The 22403-nt window shown below is 37.5% G+C and overlaps 1 protein-coding gene across 5 annotated transcripts in view; it reads left to right on the top strand.

The window, feature by feature from the left end:
- The window catches only part of RBM20 (RNA binding motif protein 20), a 102676-nt gene that overhangs the window by 7663 nt on the left and 72610 nt on the right, over positions 1–22403 (top strand). The window contains exon 1 of one of the 5 annotated variants that reach the window (XM_041461658.1): positions 15348–15459. The exons of the other annotated variants lie outside the window; for them this stretch is intronic. Within the exon in view, the coding sequence (XP_041317592.1) occupies positions 15446–15459 (14 nt within the window). The 5' untranslated portion in view covers positions 15348–15445. Of the gene's footprint in view, positions 1–15347; positions 15460–22403 lie in introns of those variants that run through there. 5 annotated transcript variants of the gene reach the window in all.

The following is a 22403-nucleotide window of genomic DNA, read 5'->3' as shown; positions in this document are numbered from 1 at the left end:
TTAAGGAAATATTTTAATAATGTCTTTCTCACCTTTCTTTCTGTTCTTCTTGGAAATAGAGTAAGAGCAGGTTAACTTCTGGTACAGAGAAGGTTGCTCCGTCCCTGCAGAGCTGGGCACAGCTATGGGTATTTGCATGGTTTGCAGTTTGGATGCTATTCTGGTGATTGTCAGAGGTTTCCTCTGCTCCTCCACACAAAATTTTGTCCAAGATTAGGCACAATTCAGACTAAGGATGGCATTTGGAGAAAAGATGACTGTCATCTCCTGAAACCATAGAGAGAAATATTAACGAACTAGGATGAGATTTTTTTCAGCCCTAGGCTCCTCTTATCTTTCAAAGTCTTCCATTAACACATCTTAACATTCACACCCTTGCTATCCATGTACTCTTCACCATCCATTTGTGTTCCTCTCATGGCACATTCTTTTAAGGTCACCTACAATTTTCCACTGTCCTGCCAACTCACAACCAAATATTGGCCTCTTTTCTTTATTTACTGCTTCATTCAAGGTCACTGTTGTGTTGTGTTGTGTAGCAACACCTTCTCATGGTGCAGACAGGGCTGACCCTTTTGTTGGCATCTTCTGTTGACTCTCAGATGAACCAGGAGGTCTGCCTCAGGTTACTCTGCCATGCATTAACACTCAGCAAAATGTCATTGTTGTGTCTAGAGGTGGTTGTGTTTGCAAGAACTACAGGAGAATAGTAACTGAGATGTTTATATAGGTACCTCTGTGGGTGGCATGGGCAAACAGGTTCATAGGTAAAGTGTTATAATAAAATAATCAAAGTTCTGTGGAACTTGAATTCAAGTCAACTCATTTTCTACACTTGAATGTACCTCCTTTTCCCAGCTTCTGGTGAATAAAAAAGTGCTAATTAAATACTCCAAATTTGGCATTTGACATTTAAATTAATCACATGTCATGTATCTTTGGTAGATCAGACCAAACAAGGCTTGGAATTATTACTGTTCAGCCTAGGTTTTGTGCATTGCAGGTTACTAAAAAATTGAATTTCCTTCCAAATAAAAAAAGGAGTGGAAATTTGCAAGTGCTAGAAGTGACTTCATCACGTTGTGTAAGTGGTTAAAGTAGATCTGTGCAGAGTAAAGCAATATGTCTTTACATTATATACATAAATATATAACATAATTTATAGCATAACAATGTTATAAATTACATAAATAATGTTAGGTGGCCAAGAGTTTGCTTGTCAGTGGTAAATAGGATTTGAATTCCTCTTTGGATATAGTGTGTATGCTATGATCTTCTAAAGCCTTATTCATATACATGAGGATTATTTATGTGTATAAGGCTTTAAAGGATCAGATCCTATCATCTAAATTTGCAAGGCTTCATGACTCTTCAGTGTTTGTTTTTTGGGGTAATTGCTGACAGAAGAGACCTAATGTAGTAGAATCCAAAGTAAATAATAGGAAGTTAACTTATGTTGCAGCATTAAAACGTCCATTTTAAAAGAGTATGGATCTGTGCAGGGAGCAGTATGGATCCATGCTCCTTTGTGGTGCTTAATAGCATATTAAACGTCTGACATGTTTTCAAACCAGTACTCTGGAGTGTTGAAGCCTCACCAGCTGCAGGGATTTGCACAGTTGGAGGTGGAGAGGGGTCTACAAAGAGCCCATCAGCTCCTCTGCACAGCGCTGCCCTCACAGGGGGCCATCGCTGCTGTCTTCTCACTTGTGCCGAGCATTTGGGAGAAATAAGGCATGGTCTTATGTCTCTCATCTAAGCTGGCTCCTTGCTTTGCTTTCTGTGTAAGTTCTCAGGATTTTTTGTTTGTTATTTTTGCTACCCTTTTAAAATGCAACAACATGAAAATAGCAGATACAATTTCAGAGAAGCTTTTATAAATTTTATATCCCCATCCATATGGCAAGAACATAAAATGTCAGCATATAATACTATTTTCTGGATTGCTGGCAAAATTTATGGAGGGAATCTGCTCTTAAACTGCAAGACAGCAGTTTGTAGTCTTTTCTGTACAACATACTGTCTCTTACTGTGTATTTTGGCAGCACTTGTAATCTCCTCCTGCTCTGTAAAAATGTAAGACCCTTTTATACAAAGATACAAACATTCAGAAGGGAGCCTCTGCATGCTTGTCTTATTGGTCTGTTTAGTATGATAGATTTTTCTTGTACCCTTCTCTGAAGCATTAAAACCTACTGTTTTGCTTTGACATTTCTGTAATTTCAAACTGTATTATATAGAAGTTGGTGGCAGTGTTCAAAGCCAAGGACTTGATTGGCAAGTTTTAGCTGTGAATAAATTTTCACAGCTGATCCATAAATCCCCAACAGACCATTAGGAGCTTCAGAGCGGCTCTGGCAAACTCCCCTACAATAATTGTAGTTTTAAGTTTGTTATATTTAGTTTTCTCACCTCTTAGCTGCATGCCAGGGGGACCTCACTGTAAGTAAACCAGCTCTGTATTTATTTTTTTCCTCCAAGCTAGCAGTTTGCACAAAATAGCACAGCGTGGGAGGAGGGCTTGCTAGTTGGCTCCTGGTGGACAAAGCAGACTGACCAAGAGTGTGACTTGTGACAAATGGACCCCAGATCTGGGGTTAGACATTTTAGTAATTCAAGGAGATTTAAGTATGTAATTTTTAGTCCTCCACCTCCAGCCCCTCTTCTTAAGAAATAACAAAACCATCAAGGAAGCAAGAAAAAAATGCATCTTCAAGCTTGAGCATGACAGAGTTGTATATAACTGTGTGAGACAGAGAGGCCGCTCTTAATTTAAGTTCCCTGAGGTAATTGTACTTATTTATCTGTAGTGAAGCTGGCAGAGTGACCAGCTTTTACGAGTCAGCACTACGCTAAGAACAGAACTGCATGGGTGGCAGCGGAGGGGGAAGCAGGCGTAGATGGTGGGAGTGCTGCTGGATCACCTGGAAGCCTGGCTTGGAAAACACATCCCCCTCACATGCAGGAAAGCCAGTGCTGTAGGGGACTGCATTGCATCTTCACTAAGTCCTGGAGAATGCTTCTTATATAGTACTGCCAGACAGCCTAATAAAGCCAGAGAGGTTCCTATCATTCCCCTGCATTTAGATCCTGCTGGGTGAGCTCTGAAGCAAATTCAGACTTGACTGCTTCTTTGAGCAAGCAACGAATATTTTGTATGTTTCCTTCTGAAATCGGAATTACTTTGCCAAAAATGTACTTGCCCCTTGATGGAGTCTGGTGTGTTACCTTGCTGAAGAGAGCTGTGTAGAAGGAAGCTTTCTCTGCATGGTAAACTCTTTCAAAAGGTATTTTTCCTTTTTCAGAAGATAGAAAAAGAAATTGCATGTCTCTGTCTTCTGCCACAGAAAACCAACATCTCATACCTAGAATCCATGAAGGATTTGTTTACCTGGGAGGGTGAAAGAGAAGCATTCTGTGAATGATTTAGGAAGGGAAATGAAGAATAATTGGTCTTTGAATTTTCAATATTTTTTTAACTTTAGAGCAAGAAAAGCAGAAATCTCATTTGTATTAAAAGCTCTTTCAAACAAAAAATGCCTTCGTGTTATAATTTTAATTTAGGAGGATCAGGGGCTTTGTTGATTAAGGTCTTGTTAGGATAATGATAGAGTAACTAACTATAAATAGTGATGCAGTGAGTGATGATCTCTTCCTACAAACTTTGTGTTGAACTTAAGCAGGAGAAAGTAAAAATATCAGCCGACAACCTTCTTGCAAGGGAGCATCTCTAAAATAGAGGAGTCTGCAGTAAAACAAAAGGACTTGGTCATCTCTTCAGTCTTTAGTTTCAAGTGCTTTAACTTCATTTGATGCAAGAAGTCAAGTGGAAGTTGTCATTCCAATGATGGGGATAGAGTGCTCTTGATGCCTGGGCCTGTTTTGGTATCTGACACTTAAACTAGAAATGCTAGGAGTGATAAGAGTAAATGAGCTCATTTCATGTGTACAAATGAAATGCAGACCATACTTCTGCTGGAAGAAAAGACAGTGACCTTCATCTGAACAGCATAATGGAAAAAGTTTTTCAGAACTGTATGGAACTTCTAACATAAATTGGGATTGCATTAGGTAGGATTGTGGGAAAAAAACACATTGTGGTAATTAAAAGTGCAAAACTGTGTTAAGATTAAAAACAAAAGGTATTGGTTATATGGATGTAAACAAACTACACACATCTTCCTAGGCTCAGCTGCCTAAGTGTTGTGCTCTGCTTTATTTCTTCAAGAGCTGAATGAATGGGAAGCAGGTCATGAAAAGGGATGGCATGGTCCTTCTGTGTTTTGGGGACACAGTACACTAGGGCAGTGCACCAATTACTATAATGGCAGGACATCCTCGCCTAGGAAGTGCTGACCAGCAGGTTGTTAATGAAAATTTCAACTGATTTGCATTTTACTTCCCTGGCAAATAAGGTTTGCAAATGCTTGTTCACAGAAGGAGCTGGAGTGAATCAATGACCAGTATTAATGCGTGTGAAATTTTACAGGTGGAGCCTCAGATGAATCTATAAACAAATGCCAAGTATAAGAGGGGGGATCTTTCTCATTGTTGCTCTAAAATACACGCTAGGGAATGTAACTGTGGAAAAGGATGGGAGACTTTAGCAGGCTTGTTTTCACTGCAGGTATAACTCAGACTCCTGTCTAGGTTTTAACCATTGTCATCTATCAAGAAAATTAGTCTTAGTTTAAAATGTGCTTTTGTGACACCGGAGCATTTGGGGGAGAATCTGACCTTGCATAGCTGACACTTTGGGAAGAGTATGTCAGAAAAATAATCTACAAGCTGGTTAGCCTTCATTTCTGCCATTCCCTGAAGGACAGAAAAGTTTTCAATGTGATGCTGTTGAACAAGAAGAATTTCAGTACTGTCCCGCTGTCAAAATTTGCGAGCCTGAAACAGTGTTGGATGGGCAGGGACCCAAAAGGGGGAGCTTTTGATTGGATTAAGTTAATCAGAGAAGTGTCAGGAAGGTGAAATGTATGAGGGAGCCATACCCAGAGGAAGAATCTTCCTTTATGTGGGAAAAGTTTGTGTACTTCTCCCAGCTCCTTTGGGAGAGCCTAGGCATTATGCCAGCATTGAGTCAAACAACATTTCTTCCCTCCTGCACCCACCCACCTTTCTGGTTGGTGGTGATATTTTTTTCCCCTCTTAATTAAAATGAGAATGAAGTCAAGGTGCAAACTCAATCATTTGCTTTTCCCTCCTCCTGATGTAAAACTGCAGCTTTAGTAATTGCAGCAGGTGACTGATGGGAAAACAAAGTGTTTATTCCTGCGTGGATGTTATTTACCTGTGAAGTGGCCAGAGCAGTAGGGACGTTCTCTAACTTCTGTGTTTATCTTTGAAAGTGAAGTGATTTGAAGAAGCAAACCAGAACTTTTTCCTGGTTGAAAGGTGCCTAGGCTTATGTACAGCCACAACAGGATATTAATAGACCATACTGCATTTCCTTCACATAAAAATACGAAGGGCACTTTGCTGAGAAAAAAAATCCTGCTGTCCCTTTCTGTCTTTGGGACCAGCTCATCACCCAGCTAAAATTAAAACATGAAGTCAGGCAGTTCTTGCTCTCTATTTTTAAACTGCTTCAGCATATGAATGTGAGTGTGAAATCTTTCTTTAGGCCTCTCTTAACTTAATTACCTACTTATTCAAAATATTCTCTTCTCAAATTGCTGAGCTATAATTATATTAATCTTTTCTGTAGACACACTTTTGCTACTTGATGTTTGTTTAATTAGTTTTATGCTTAATTTGTAGTATTGTTATTATTTACAGTGATGGAAACCTCATGGTAAGTGTTTAAAATCTATTTTGATATGTTAAAATTTAGCAAATAGATAAGGTTTTTGTATATCTGTTCCATGTGTTCTTCTGGAAAATATAATGAGAAAGTGCATTTCAAAAAAAGGTATTCATATTAAATTAAAGGGAATGTCTTTTTATTATTTCATTTCTTCACATCTTTTGCTTTGTGCAAGCTTATTCCTATTTTATTTTGGTTTTATGTCTTTTCTTTGTGTGAAAGGGGTGATGTGATCCCAGAACAGGAGGTGCAGTGGAACTACTTATATACCATAGATTTGTAGCGTTTTTCTGCTGATTTAGATATACTGAATTCTTCCTGCATTTCAGTGAATTTGAAAAAAATCCGTGCAACTTCCTTTCAAACTGAGCTGCCTCTGCTTGCCTAGAGCACTGCTGTTTTCCAGTGGCACAGTCTCAGCCTGCAGAGGGTGTGCTTCCTCCTGCAAACCCTCTGCTCCCAGCTCAGCGCCCATAACACCCTGTCCATGAACACGGTGTTCATGAGGTACCAAGGAAAAGGCTGTCTCTGTTCCCTGTGGCATTTGTCCCTTGACTTCGTTGACTTTCAGCTGTTTGAAGCACAGGCTGTGTGACTTATTCCCAACTGACCCCTGTCACTGGAAAGGACACTCCTGAGAGAACACAGCGCTTCTTTGCGTACTCATGTAACTGCTCTTGATCCTAACCAAAGTGGAAAATGGAAGAAACCTTCTCAGTGTTTTCCTGGTTCATTTGCTTGTGTCAGTGGGGAGTAGCTGTGGTGTCAGAGATTTTGGGAGGAGTTTTCCCTGCAGTTTCCTGTGTCTGGCTAAGCAGTGAACAGGCTCCACTGCGCGGGATCCTTTGTGTTCTGTCAGGTGCATGAATTTGGGTGAGGTGATCGGTTTTAAAAGGCATCACCTTCAACATCCACATACTCCTGCAGCGTGTATATGGGAGTGTATTTGCACTCCTACCCTTGAGAGCTGAATGAGTAAATGGCCTGCTACAAGCTGTCTTTAGGGTGGCTGGTACCTGGGCATGGCAGTAAGTGTGATTACATTTGCCCAGCAAATCCCACTTTGGGATTCAGTCTGTTCTGACTGCGGGACTTTCACGCATCTTCTGCTTACCAGAAATACCGGCGATTTCATAGGTTTGGGTATTGGATGACAACGCATTTCTGTCACGGGTGAGAAACGTGTTGCTATTCACAGGGGTTAGAGTCAGTTTAGTTAGATAGCCAGACAGTGATGTTAAGTAACACAAACCTGGAGTCACAGTCTTTTGGACACGTCTTCCTGTGCCAGTCTTGGTGCTTGGAACAGTTTGCCCATTAATTTGTTCCAAGCTTCCACCCCCTCCCTGCCCTCTCCAGAAAACCATTGGCAAGCCATCTCTTCTGTAAATCCTCCTGCCTTGGCTGGCTGCTGTCTCTCTGTTCATGCTCTCCTGTACTGCTGCCCATTTTTTACTTCAGAATGAAAATTTGTCAGCACAAAGATTTATGTGAGCATATTACATCCTGTAAAGAAATACACAGATTGCTTATTCTTTGAGAAATGTAAAATTTAATTTTCAGACTTCAATACAGATGTGACATTCACCTAGACAATTAAAAAAATAATGCTAATTACAGTAATATTGTCTTTTCTCCAACTGAGACTGTAGTCCAGTGTTAAAAATGCCAAACTAATAGTACCTGCAGAACTTCTGCTTCTGTCATCTTTGTCTGCACCTTCTGCTGCTGTTTAGCTTTCTAAACTGATTCGTTTTATATGTTTATTTTTGTAACTGAATCAGTGAAACACATGATTGACAAAAGCATCTTGGCAAAATCACTGGGTTTTAATGGTGTTCACATACTTCGGTGCTGGAAATGAAGCCTGAAAAATTTGTCCTCTGGAATGTTACATTATGTTTTGGCCACTGGAAATGAAGCACCTGACAGCATTAAGCTAACAGAAGGATTTCCAGTCATGGGCAAGCAGCCATTATGTATATGTTGATCCACAGTAGGAGATCTGGACAGCTTTTGATTTACTAGTGCTCATCTGTTCAATATGAGCTGGTGATCAGGACAGCAGTTACCTTCAACATTGATTGAAGAGTACTGAAAAGGAAAGGAGAATTCTATGCATGCAAGTCTAGAAGAATTGCTGATTAATCTTCTAGATTATCTTAAAAGTGCACTTCTCAAGGTGGCAAAAAGACCTATTTTTGTAATACCTATGCCTGTTTAAAAATATCTTACCAGCTTTATCTTATTTTAAAGCAGACACTTTGAATTCTCTAATGTCCTTTTCAGTAGATGGGGTTAAACAACTGGAGAATTACCTGTTTTTTAGCAACTTGAGTATTTATCCATTTGTTTAAATGCTGCAGAGTTCAGATGAACAGATTTATTAGCTGAGCTAAATATTTGGTTTTAACAAGACTATAAAAATTCTAACATTTTCTTCATATCTGGGCTTTAAGTAGTTGTAATAGTAGACTTAATTTGAAGAATTTGAAACATCCTCCTTTTTATTCCAAAAATGGCACATGAATTGTATTTGTTTAAGTGGGTAATAAAACTAAGGAGCCAGGTCATAAAGCACTTTTGACTGAAGTGAATAAAAATAATGGCAAAATTCCTGTCATGTGATCTGATAATGTAAGCAGACTTTCTTGTGTAGCATATCATGCAGGTGGAATAGAAAACATCTATATCAGTGTTAGTAATAGAGATGTGTGTAATACATTAACATTTTTATGTTTGCGTGGTTTTTTGGGGTGTGTATGTTTGTGCACTTATTATTACAGTTTTATTTTTGTAAGGAGCTCTTGTTTTAGAGATTATGCACAATTTTAGCTATTAATATTACTAACCTTTCCCGATGTATAAATACTCCTGGTCTCCCACACAGCTGCTGTGTCATCCAAAAAGGCCTGTGCTCCTTTCACCAGTCAATTGTGTAAAATCAATGTTGGAACAACGATGTATATGATAAACTACATTGTCCAAAAGATCTCATGGTTTCTTACCAAATTTCTGGAGCTGCCTGAGTCAAAGCATTGATATGGTGGAAACTGACTTTATAATTCTAGGGCATAATTTTAGAAACAAATGGTTTGCTTTTCTCCAGTTGAGCTTTCAGGTTATTGCATGACCTGTCACATGACCTAACTTACAGTTACTTCTAGAAAGTACTCCTTCTATAGGTTTTACCACATTTGTAATAAATTTGTGACAAAGTTAGCCTGACCCGATTGTTTGAAGAGGTGGAGATCATGGAAGAGTTGAGATTGTTGTATCAATGTGGCTTTGTATGGAGAGTGTGTGTGGTTTTTTATATATATACACACACACAGACATAGATATATATTCTTCAACTGTGGATAATCACTCTGTTGCATATCTCCTTAGGGATACTGAAGTTTTGGAAGTAAAATGGGAATGGCTGCCTGGGAAAGCCAATCCAGAGGTTTCATTTACTGAGCTCTCTGCAGGTTGCCCTGTTAAGGGCTTGGCTTTGTCTTACTGGAAAAAATATCTTAAGGAGCATGGTGGGATTTGTCAGCCCAGGGCTATTTGTAAAGGGGATTCACTGTGAAACTAAACTGCTGCATGCTGTTGACCCCTGTTGGCTTTCAGCCGTGGAACAAGTTTCACAGAAGTGGATCTAAGGGCTGTTGTGCAGCCTTTGCTTCGTATGTCAGAAGCTGTGCTAGTCCCTTGCTGGCAAGGAGCAAGGCTGGCTTCTCTTGTAGTAAGAGCAAGCCCTGCAGCACGTGCATCCTGGGCCAGAAATAAGCTAGGATGCTGGACATTACTCCTGGGAAAAGTGGGTGACGCTAAAGGCACCTCTACAAAACACAATGTCTGCTGAGCTGCTCTGTGGTGCATTCTTAGGGCAGCATTTCTCTTCAGCAGCTGACTGTGAGCAGTTTTTTCTGTCCATCAGCACAGGAGTAGTGGATAGACCAGGAATACCCTGTAGCCCCTGGGACTGCAGTGGCTCTGCCCACTGCCCGCCTGTCCCACCCACTCCCTGAGCTGTGACCCAGCTTTCTGTGTTGTTGTCTTATGCCATCACTCTTTAGAGTCTCTCTGTACACTTAACAGAGGGCACTGGGGAATGTTCAAATCACCTTGCTGGTCCTGGAAAGCTGTATCCCAGTATGGATTCTCTGAGCTAATTAATCCACTGCAAGAATGGATTTAACAAGAAAACTTATCAGTGGAGATATGCATTGGTGCATAATTGGTTAAGGATATAAGCTGAAAATCGGGTTTGTACTTAGGTATGGTTTTTATTAAGAACAATATCCTACTTAGGATTTCAGTAACATATTTTACAAATCACTCTTCAGATGCTCTTTCTGGAACTCAAACAGTCGCATTATAAATGAAGAACGGATTCAGGAGGCTTCACAGTATTAGTGATTATATTGTAATGCTTTCCAGATGGTAGAACATGATGTAATCCATACTGCCCAGTTTGTTTCACTGCACTGGATACTGTTATACTCAGTAAGTAACCAAGAGACTCTAAGAAGCTCATCAGGCTGTTATGAACAATAGCTGGTTAATCCATATGTTCTTTATTATGTTATGAAAACTGCAGATTAACAAATCACTTGGTGAATGCAGGAAGATTGATTGCTACTCAGAGCTCTTCGAGAACTGGATATGCAACTCGGATTAGCTTAGCTCAAGCTACACATTGGTGAATGAATTCCATTTTCCTCAGGGCTATGAAGTAGTTTGCATCTGTTCAATTGCAAATTCCCCTAGCTGCAGTGGGTAGTTTTGATTCCTCTTCAGAGAAATGGCAGGAATGTTGATTTGTTGCTGTTTACATTGATCTGAAATAAAATCACAGCATTAGCATCGCTGGTTGTGTGGGCATGGTAGCTAAGGTCAAATTAATTGCAGCTTGCAGTTGCTCATAATTCTGCCAGTGTTCGTGCAGTAATGTTGTTTACTAACTGGTGCTTTTATTAGGCTGACAGACCATCATTTGAATGGCAAACCCATCAAATTTAAGTAGGCACTTAACTCAGGATTTTCTCAGCATTAATTGAAGGCGCCAGGGGTACTGTGCTGGGACAGGTGCAGTGTTGCTGTGAAGAGGGGAGTACATGGGGAAGGAAAACTCCCTGTGCATCCTGACATTCAGCTGTGTAGAGTTTCTCACTCGAACCCACATACAAGAAGTGTTCAAGGGAGATTAGGGCTAGGGTAGGAGGTTTCAGTTTGTTGGCAGTTATCCTGTAGAGTGGGTTTTGTAGGCACTTCTTTAGGCTATCCTACCCTTTGGTTAAATCCAGAAAAATGGGATGGAGAGAAGAATAGCAAAAGAGACAAAAATATATGATTTAAACTAGTTTCTGGAAACAAGAAAATTTCCTGAGGTGGGTTTAGTATCTTTTGGTTGTCTAAATACCCATAGATCATCTGCCCAAAAGTTGCCATTGGCAGGCTCAGATCACTGGGTTAGTTGGTCTGATCTGGCATAACACTTTCTACCCTGTCTGTAGGCTCTCAGGCAAGGAGGGTTGGAGCAGGAGCTGAGAAACACCAGAAAGAAGAGCAGTTTCCAGCACAGTTGTTTTTTTAATGGTTGTGTGATGCTGTTTTACCCAGTGACTCCCTCATCTGGTTTTTATCACGCATGGCATTGATTAACTGGTATTTGCTTTTATTTTTCCTTTATCAAGTCTCTGGGGAATTCCACAGTTCAGTGTCAGATCAACGCCTTGTAGGGAAGGATGGAAAGAGGAGAGGTTTGCATGATGCACGTGTCTCATTTTACAGTTTCCTGATGATCTTCAGTTTGGCTGCCTGTAAGGAGCATTTGTTGTTTGTAGTCACTCAGCCAGGCTTGTTTATTGACTTAGGTTGTCTTTGCTTACTGCAGTGTTGCTGGTGATTGAAGTGCTTTGCCATCCTGATTGCTTCAGCTTGTCCTCTGAAACAAAATTAATGACAGTGGCTTTTGGAAACTGAAGGGTAGCAGAGACCTATTTACAATTTTCATTAAATGTTCCTCCAAGCCCAGGGGAAGAGCTGTGATGCTCAGTTTCATGTAACCTCTTTGCTTCTTTTTGCAAAGAGTTTGTGGTGAATGGGCTCACCAGTGATTCAAGGGTTGAGAGAGGGGACAGAGGTCAGAAAGCTCTTGAAAGGATGCTGTTTTCATGCCCTTCTCGCTTTCCTCCTCTGCTCCTCAGCAGCTTTTTCATCAGGTTTTTTCCCACTCAAAATCTTTTTAGTCTTCCTGATGTCCTGCTATGTCCAGATCTGCAATATTCCTAGTTTCTTCTCCTTTATGAAGCCTTCTTTAATTTTAGTTTTGGTGGTGGTTTGTTTTTTTGGTTTTTTTTTTTTTGTATTTTTTTTTGTTTGTTTGTTTGTTTTTGTTTTTTTTTTTTTTTTGGTGTAATAATTGACTGCTTCTTCCTCAACAGCTGAACCTTGTATATAAAGCACAAAGTAGAAATATCTATTGCTTCTTCCTGTTTGTAAGAAATGCCATAGAGAACCACAGCAGACTGGACACCTGGAAGAGTTTTTGCACAAAAATCCAGCCCACTGAATTGGTTTAAGATGGTAGGAATACAAATTCAACATTTGTTTGACTGAGAGAGACCAGAGATTTTCAGACTTGATAGAAAGACAAAACTTTATGTTCTGCAAATGTATCTAAAGCCTGAAATTTATCTAAAGCCTGAACATGCTCTATTAACAGCAGCTTTCTAGCATAACATGTTCTCCTCAAAAAAGAAAAAAATTACTTTCTTGATCAAGGGGGGAACAACTGTAAAAGACATTACCTTCCTGAGGAGGAGTAGCGAACCTTCTGTGATTCTGGGAACTCTTTGCTGTATTTTAAAGAGGCTATAAACTGAGTGGGGATCCTTCCTGGGAGGGTTGTTGGTGTGCAGAGCGCTGCTGTAAGCATAGATTTTGTGTTGGCTCAGCGCACAGACTGCAGGGCTCGCAGCCGTAAGCGCAAAAGGTCAGGATCACATTTAGCCCATAACTATCAACTCTGTGATACACTATTAGTCATAGAAACTTGAGAAATTTGTTAGATACCCTGAGTTTGATTTGGATATCTCAGGACAGTTTTTAAAATTCCATCGCAGTTTAAAGTGGTACTGCCAGTAGGAAAATCAGTTGATCAAAAGACATTGTTTTTAAAAGATTTTACCTCTCTTCTGCTTTTTGTGAATTTACCATCATGTTCTAATTTTAAGAGAAAAAAATTATATGTCAGTATAAAAGCTGTCTGTCTAGAAGTAAATTCTTTAGGCATAATATGGTTAAAATACTTTCATGCATCTATTCAGTTGCAGCAGTAGTACAGGATCATTTTAGCACAAATTGGTTAAAAAGTTATTCAGATAAAATTGAGATTTTTTTTTTTAATGATGTAGATGTTCCTTTAACATTCTTAACTACATTTTTCTTCCCACCTCAGCTCTCAATTTCTAATTAACCCAAATCAGGCAATTTTTGTTAATCAGTAGTGCGGTACTGTATTTTGTCGTTGTTTCTCAGGAGCTGTGTTTATCTAAATCTGCCATGTCAAACTGTAACTTTTATAAGAAAGCTGCAGAGCAAACCATAAACCATTTATCCTGCATAAATCACTTCAGTCATTAAACATCAGGCTGTGCACATTAACCTTGCCCTTTTTCTGTTTAAAAAGGGAGGCTTATATGAAGCAGTCACAGGACATGGTCTTTTGTTCTACTTACAGAAAAAAACTTTTTTTTGCAGAAATTACAGAACAGGATATCAAACTGTATTGTTTATTTATTTCCCATTGATAAAATATAAGGCCATCAAACCAATAACCACCCAGAAGTGCTGTCCTATGCAGAGACTCTTTTGACTAGGTTATGGGAGTGATGTACAACTGCTGTGTGATGCTGTTTTAAATGGTTGTGTTTGCTGGGCCAAGCAAAATGGAAAATCACTTAAGTTTATCCATCGGTCAACAGTAACATACTGTGGCACATCAGACAATTTTATTGTAATTAAATACTTTCTATTTAGATGTAACAAAATAATGTCTCACATATGTTCATATTGTATCTCGTTCTTGCTTACTCTATCAGTGTATTTCTTCCCTCCAAGATAACTGCAGAAATGTCCCATTTTTGTGCTTGTTCTCTAGGTACCTGCAGCACAGAAGGTGAAATGGTTAGCTCAAGAAGCCGATACTGTATGAGTAAATTTTAAATTGTTTCCCATTCTTGGATATATATGTAGTACAGAAGGAGAACACATTTTTATTTGTATCCCATCAAGAAGACTGTGTGTCACTGAAAACATCCTCTTCCAAAAGCCGGAGTTAATTTTTCAAGCAAAAGAAATTCCTGTGGGGTTAGAATCTCAGATTGGAGACAGGCAGGTCAAATTCTTTATCATTTATAAACGAAATATATATAATGTTTAGCTTAGAATTTAGTTTCATTCATATAATGAAAGCTATTTAGTCATGTCTGAATCTCCTTAGTGGTATTTTGAATTATTTTTTAGAGTATATACAGGAAAAACTTTTTTTTTTTTTTTTTTTTTTTACATTAAACGACTATTCTTTTTTAGCTTAGGCTTGGATATAATTCATTAATTTAATTTAGTTCAAATTTGTAAATACAAATTTTTACATAAGAGGAAGTCACCTTCAAGAACAAATGTAATTGAATAATGTTAATTTCATTGGTTTAGTGGGTGTTCTGTTCTATACACTGATACTTCGTCAAATGTGATTAGTTAAATACTAATTAATAATACCTGTGCTTTCAGTTACTATTTACACATGATTTCCCCCCTTGATTTAGTGAAATTTTTGTTCTCTTTGCAACTATTCAATGTCTTAGAACTCCATTATACCTGAAGATTTTGAAAGGCAAATATTAATTATTTTCTGAAGCTTTCTGATCTTGAATTTAAAACACATTATGAAATTTATGTTTGTGTATAGTATTGGAAAACAACGTTTCAGTACTCAGTCTATAGAACAGACGATTTTAGAATATATGATTATAAATAAAAGCAAAGATTTTCCTTAAAAAAGAAGAAAAAAGTTTCTTATGCAAGAGAGCCTTCCACTAGAAAATGTATTTTCTTCTGTCGGTTTGCAAGGAAATCTGCATGTCTCAGCTAAAATGCATCCCAACATCTTCTTATTAATCAAACTGCATATATCAGAATCTGGTTTATTTAATTTTGTTATTAAATTTTGAAGTTCTGTAGTGGAGAAAGTGTGGATCCAAAATCTGCCTAGATAAAATGAATTAATTTGTAATTGGGAGCACCTGGTGGAACCTGGCAGATAATCTTGTTCAATGCATTTACTAGGTCCTTCATCTACAAACTCTAGTTTACATTAACTTACAGATTGTCCTGACCTTAAGTTCTGTTTCAAGCAGCCTGTTCCCCTTCAAAAGATAAATTTTCCATAGGCCAGTGCTTATCTGCCTGGCTTCCTGGCTGACTGGGATTTAAGCTATACTGGCTTGGACAACACAAGCAGTTGAACCGTGTGAACTCACATGAGTGCTCAGCAAGAACATGGGGAATTACTGAGTTTTTATCAGAGGAAAGCAGACAAAATTTTATAAGAGGAGAAACGCAAAAACAAAGATAATGAATCAGAAAAGGTAGTGTATTCATTTGACTTGATGATATTGGTTTCTTTAAATTGCTTAGAATAACATTTGGTAGTTAATGCTATTTTTTCCTTGGTAGATAAGAAGGAGAACACATTGTATCTCACTGTGTGTGTGGCTAGCCAATCTTTTGTTAAGCATTTGTGCCGTCAGTGTGGGATATTGTGTTGAGTAAAAAAGGCAGAGGGTGGTCTATGGTGTTTTGATTTTAATTTTCAGTGGAACAGGTTAGTGGTGGCTTGGTGAAGACATCTATTTAAAGCATAATGTACAAGAGAAAGGACTTCAGGGTATGATTTATTTTTCTTAATTGCTTCTGTTGCTCTTGAAAAACATGCTTTTTATTAAATATCATTCAGAGTTGGTCCCAAATGATTGCACAGCAGATATGGGTGCTGTTTTTCTGAAGTGCCTAATGTGGTTTGCAAAACAACTAAGAATGAGGTAACTGTGGAAATGTTCTCTGCTGCTTTCAGATGCAGACAGTCTATTTTTGACCTGGAGACCAGTATCAAGCTCTGGGTTTTTGTTAGGTCAAGGGGGTGGGCACAGAAGGCCTTATCTCTTTTTTCCTTTGTTGACAACATACCCTTATCCTTCCTGGGTCTGCTTGATAGTGCTGGCATTTAAAATACCTAGATAGGAGAAGTCACAAACTTTTCTCTATTTTTAAGGATGTTCATTAAAGTCTCTAGCAAGGCTCAATGAGCTGCAGGGCTGTGGGAGAATACTGCTAGTGAGACCAGGAAGCCATAGGAAGCCATGCTTCCTTAAACAGAGATCTGTTAAAAGTATGAATTAGTGTAAACAATTTGGAAGTATAAAAAATTTTACAAACATCTTTCAAAGTGTATTTTTCTGGTGCATTTGGGATTTTTTTAAAATTAAGCAGCTCATTCCTGTTAATTCCTTTTTAAAACGGACCACTGCAATTACATAATGTTTTATTTAAGGAGAAGTTGTTTGTGTGCATTTTTTAAAAATTTTTTTGTTAGATAAGTGGTAAAAATTTAATATATGCCCTCATAAAGGTAATGCATTGAAGGAAGCTTTAGAAGGAGCACATCAAATTCTGTGCAGACTGTTAGAATACATAAAAAAGTGTTAGGTCGGTGCTGGAGTGTGGTAGTGGGCCCATTCACTCACATTATGTTAAATGATGGGTTTTGTTTAACCATTTAGTGTTTTGGCTTGACACTGCCCCCGCCCCAAATTCTTGGACCCTGCAGTGCTGAAAGAGCAAAGCAGCTTAACTGCAGAGTTGCTACTCTGTCTCTGTGGGTTAATAACAAAGAATTATATCTCTGAGAAACTTTTATGTTTTGATTGGCTTTATTTATGTTGGTATTTAAAAACATAGAATAATGTAAATAAACTGTAACTGCGAAAATTTATTTTTTATTTTTATCTATATATAATGCGCAAGAAGAAAATCACATAAGAGACTGTGCATTGTTATCACTATGGATAAGTATAGGTGGTTTTGGCAAAGTGGTAGTTTTTTCTCTGTTTTCAGTATCTTACCTATTATAACAACTTCTTTTACTGGAAGAAAAGGGGCAAAGACAAGAAACAATTTATTCAATATAGACATTTAACTGGTGAATGGTTCCCTATCTAAAGACACATTTGCAAAATTTAAGCAGAACTTTGAAAGCAGAAGTGAAAATTCATTAACTTCTGTGTTAACAGAAAACCAAATGTTCTTTGTGTGTATTCAGACTGTATAAAAATGTAATTATTAATAATCACTAAGTTGCCTTTGTCTCTTCAACTTAATCATACCATGGTAAATACATTACAGGAATATTTTCCTCATGGTAAATACAGGATACACTTCTCAGGAGTTGTGGAGGTTATTTTATGCCAATTTTTGACGTGCCTACCAACATGAGCAATTCTTGTGTGATTGGCAATAGCGGTAAATTATACCTGAAAAAGAAAATTTAGGTGACAGATAATATATATTTGACCTTGTGTTAGTGATGCCTTGCAGAAACTACTATTTAACATTTGCATCTATATGATTTTATTAGTCAATGGGCAAAAATCTCTGTATGAGGGGAAAATACTGCTGTGAACAAAGGAAAACTGAAATTCTTTCAAAATGAGTTCTTAATCAGAACAAACACAGTTATCACAGAGGCAGTTCACACAGTCCAGTAGTGCGTGTATAAGGTCTTCTCTGAACATCTTCAATGTATTAACTGCTTTCTGTCTAAATGGTATTTATTTGCAATATTAACTCATGGACTGGGGCGAACTATTTTAAAATAGTTAGAACAAGTTTTATAAAATCTAACTCAGAGTATTTTTGTACCGAATGAAAAAAAAGTGCTGCAAGTTGGTATTCAGTAAGTTTAAAAAGTAACTATAAGAGCTGAACAGATATTTCCTTGATATCATATTTTTTACTTATGTCACTATAGATAATTTCTGAGTGTCAGGTGAAAAACAGAAGTTAAATTGAAATTAGAAATTACAGAATAAATCATAGGCTAATTATATCCCTGTTGTTCCCGATGCAACAGAGGTCATATCCTTCAGGAGAAATTTGTTGGTGTATGTTATTAATTACTATTACAATAAGTGGTTTCTGTTGCTGTCATCCCCACAAGTGATATTCCTATATTAACTACGAACAGTCCTAGTTATTAACTAAAATATCCGAATCAGACAATGTGGTCTCTCTTTGTCCTGGGAGTTTGTAATTCTGACTACACAGATTTGTGAAATGTTCTTACAAAAAATTACAAAAGTAGCAGCATAGGCTGCTCTGAAGCACTCCCAAATCCTATGGACTCTAAATGTAGACTAATCCCCAGTGACTCCTAGGACTAGATGAGTAGATACAAAAGTGTTTACCTCTTAAATACTGTACTGTTGGTTTTTTCGGTGGATTGTACGCGGCCCCTGGTTAGAGATCTGTGGAGTTGCCGAATGAAAGTGTCAACGATTTTTAGTGTCATTCACCATCTTGCAACTGTCAAAAAATGAAAAAAAGTTTAGAAGGAAAAAAAAATAGCAGAAAAAAATGAACTGTGGTAAGAATGAGCTGCTTTGTCTCAGCCAGGTCCTCTCCACCTCTGCAGTTGGAGAATTGGGATTGTTTGTTTAAACCACCTATCTTGAAGGATTTAAACAGCCAAAATATTCTGCTTGACTAGTCGAAATGGCTTAACATCTGCAACACATTGGTATTTTTTATGTTAAAATTTGTCATGGTGACTTTTAAAATTTTCCAAACTCCAGCTTTCAGGCTCTTCGTGTATCAAACAGGTAATACAAGTCAGTGGAGTATCAGAAACAGATTCCTTCAGTGGTATTTTGCTGTCCTTTACTTGGCGTTTGCTTTCTAAAGCAATGACCCGTGTGTTTTTATTTTAGCTAGATCTTACTTCTGGTCTTCAATATGGTTTGAGTAAAATGCTTCCTAGTAAATGGAGTGGCAAAGAAAACTCGTAATCTTGCCGCTGTTGCAGTGTTGTGTGACTGAAAACTGGAGCTGCTAAACTGCAGCAAAACTTTTCAGTACTGGAAGTGACCTGCTGTGTACAGGACTGGGAGCATACCTGTGAAGGAGTTTAAACTGCAAATTACTAATTTGCATAATATATGAAATACCTCATTGATGTGACATGAAATTTGTTTATCTCAAATACTCCAAAGCCATTGTTAATGTACATTTAATCAAATCAGAATGGAATTGTATTCTGTAGGAATAATTAGTTCTGGAACAGTTCTTTCCATGTGTACTTAAAAAGTGCCTTTTTACTCAGTGCATATATTATAGGCATATAACTAAGCAAATCATGCTGTTTTAGAACTCCAATAAATTACCAAATTATCTAATAAGTTATACCAATAAATATATCCTGTCTTATTACCCTCAAAGAGCAGGAAGCACTATGAACCTTTCAGTTTCAGGAGCATGAAAATACATTTTTTATTCCTTTTATTATCTTCATCATATCTCTCAGTGAGATTGTACCAAAAATTAATATTTTAGAGACTCCTGTTCAAATCTCTCAGAATTTTAGTTTTATGCAAAGTTTCCAAAATCAGTTAGCTTGAGGTTTTCTGTATTACTCATTAGTCTCCCTGGAGCGTGAAAATTTCTATTTTAGAATTAGCAATTCTTTCTCTGAATCTTTGCTTCAGGAAACCTCCCAGGGAATCCTCTGCATGCTATCTGGTACTAAGCAAAATAGGTGTTAATGTCCAGTATTAAGATTGGTTAGAGAACCAGCAGAGGGAATACATTTCTCAATAAAATGGCTAAAGAAAGAATGGGAATGTTGGCTTTGTGGCACAGGAAAATTATCTCATTGCATTCAATTAGTGATTTCAAATACTCCTTTATGAGTAGATGGCATGAGACATAAAGCCCAAGGCAAATTAATTTTCATCAGTAGATCTTCAATCCTAGAGATGTTATTCATGAAAATTTGTTCAGTTGTATTTTTGGGCTTAAGAGAAAAACAAAACAAAAGGCACCTTAAAATGAGCCAACTGTCAAAGCTGTGGAGATGTTGGTAACCTTGACCACTCTCACAGAGAAGTGCCCCCTAAAGAGCCGATGGAATTAACAATTTTCCTTCCTTCATAACAACTGGGACAGAGAAACCCCGTTTTCTTTAGCGGGAATGCTTGGACGCCCTCCAGTCAAATGGGAACAAAGAGTTGTCTGTCAGGGTCCAGGGAGCCCCCACATCTGCTCTTTAAACAGGATGTGGGGAAGGGTAAAATCCTCTCCATTTGTGACGCTAACGTGGCTTTGAGAACACCTGGAATTACAGGACCCAGCATTTGAATCTGGAGCTGATTTCTGATAGACTAAATCTCTTTAGAGGCCAGGTTTCTGTGTTGTGTGGGAGATTGGAGTTCAGGCAGATTTTCCACTGAAGGTCCTGAACCCTAAATTCCAAACCCAGCCCTCCCTTGGAAAACTGTAAAATAATTTAAACAAATAACTTCTGGGAGAGTGTTTAGCCTGATTCTAGATTTTATTTAAAAAAACCCTCAAAACAAATGATAAAACCAAATAATAAACAAGCAAAATCTTTGAGTAGTTTTTACTGCATTTCATTATCCACTCAGAATTTTGTAAGCAAAATCAAATTTATGATTTTCCTTTTTTTTGGATTGCTTTCTGGTTTAGTTGATTTAATTTGTGTGAACGTTCAGTGAAGCAGAGAACATTAAATACATAATCAGGTTGTTTAAGGAAGTTCTTTCTATACTTGAAAGAGTGCTAAAAAATACCTGTGCATCTTCAGTACAGCATGAAAGAGTTTCCCCTGATCAATGTGCAGTGAAAATGGTCCAAGTACGTCATATTAGCAGTCAGCTTTTAGCAGAATGTATTTCAACAGTTTCTAAGATAAATGGCTAGTTAATAAAAGGAAGAAATATTTTGGTGGACAATTTGTATTTCTATACTTCTTCATATTAATTCATCTGCCTCTGTTTCAAAATAATAGGCTGTCAGAGAATGCTGTCAAAATTTTACACAAGTAGAGCCGTTTACTTTTTTAAAATTCAGTTTTGGTTTTTGTGTATCATGTCAAAAAGATTTGTTGGGTATGTATTATTTTGTTTGTTTCATTTGCAATGGGGAAGCCATAAATGGGCTACTATGGCCTGACTCTGAACACTGCTAGATTTAAGGAATAGTTGTTAGAAAATTTGTCTGGAAACTTATAAAAACTCTACTTTCTATTTAAAAGATTTTTTTAAAATAAGTGGCCTAATTGCCTGCATACTAAGTAATAATATAAATTTTAATATAAAAATGAAGAATCTGCTTCAGAATACATGTTGCAGTGAATTTTACAAAACACTTGTAATAAAAAAATGTGTTACAGTCATCTTTATTTCTGGAATTTTAAAGTTTGTAGGAAAGCTCTGAAAGTAAAGGGTTGACAACCATAATTGAAATCGTGTTACTGAATAGTAGATAAGTACATTAATGACTGCTTTTTGTATTCGTTCATCATCATATATGATAGCATATAAGCTTAAAAGTATAATAACTTGTTTTTGATGTTTCTAGTATTGGAAAAACCCTGCAATTGAGGGGGTGATGCAGTACTTGTTGAGGGGCAGTTGAGTGTGTTTATTCTTGCTGTTTCATTTTTATGGCAAATCCCAAAATTTAAGAATGCTCATGGTTATTTCAGTCATCTGAGTTTCTGCTGGTTTTCTTGAGTACAAGTCTCATTGTTGTGCTCAGAGTATTAAAATTTGTTTGTATTCTGCTTTGGTTACTAAGAATGAATGTTCAATTTCATCTGTTGTCTAATTGTCGTCTTAAAAAAATCTTTAAGAAGCCACAAGTTACAAAAAAGTTAATGCCTTAGATGGGTTTGTTACATCCTTCTTAACAGAGAAGTCTGCAAAATACTGAAATTATAACACTGGACATATCATAAGTTCAAATAAAAATAATGATAAGATTGTTGACGGATTAGTTTCAAAACAAAAAAAAAAAAAGAATATTTTAAATGTAAAATGTCAGGCACTGGAAGGAAAATCCTGGTGGCAGCACTGGTGTTAATCTGGCTGGTTCACAGTTTGCCTTCACTCTTTCTTCTGACAGTCTTAATGCCATGTAATCCTTCATAATCTAAAACTGGCTATGCACTTCCTTTTGCTGTGAAATTAAATATCACCTAGAGGTAAAAAGAAAAGAAAGAGTAACAGTTATAAACCAAAAACCCGATGTAAATAACAGACATTTTTCTAATTACTTGGGAGCAAGTATCATAGTTGCTATATCTTTTAGAATAATTTCCCATTACTATGCAGCTGGCAATCTCTTCAACATTTAAGAAATTTGTTTTTCTGAACTGCTGTTCTGAAATGATTGAGTTGCACATACAGCTAGAAGCTGCTATGCTGTTGGCTGGTTGGAATAAAGTACAATGAAAATA

Source organism: Pyrgilauda ruficollis, unplaced genomic scaffold (assembly GCF_017590135.1).
Source record: "Pyrgilauda ruficollis isolate IOZ18807 unplaced genomic scaffold, ASM1759013v1 scaffold15, whole genome shotgun sequence".
NCBI classification, from domain to species: domain Eukaryota; kingdom Metazoa; phylum Chordata; class Aves; order Passeriformes; family Passeridae; genus Pyrgilauda; species Pyrgilauda ruficollis.
This window is presented reverse-complemented; position numbering and strand designations above follow the sequence as displayed.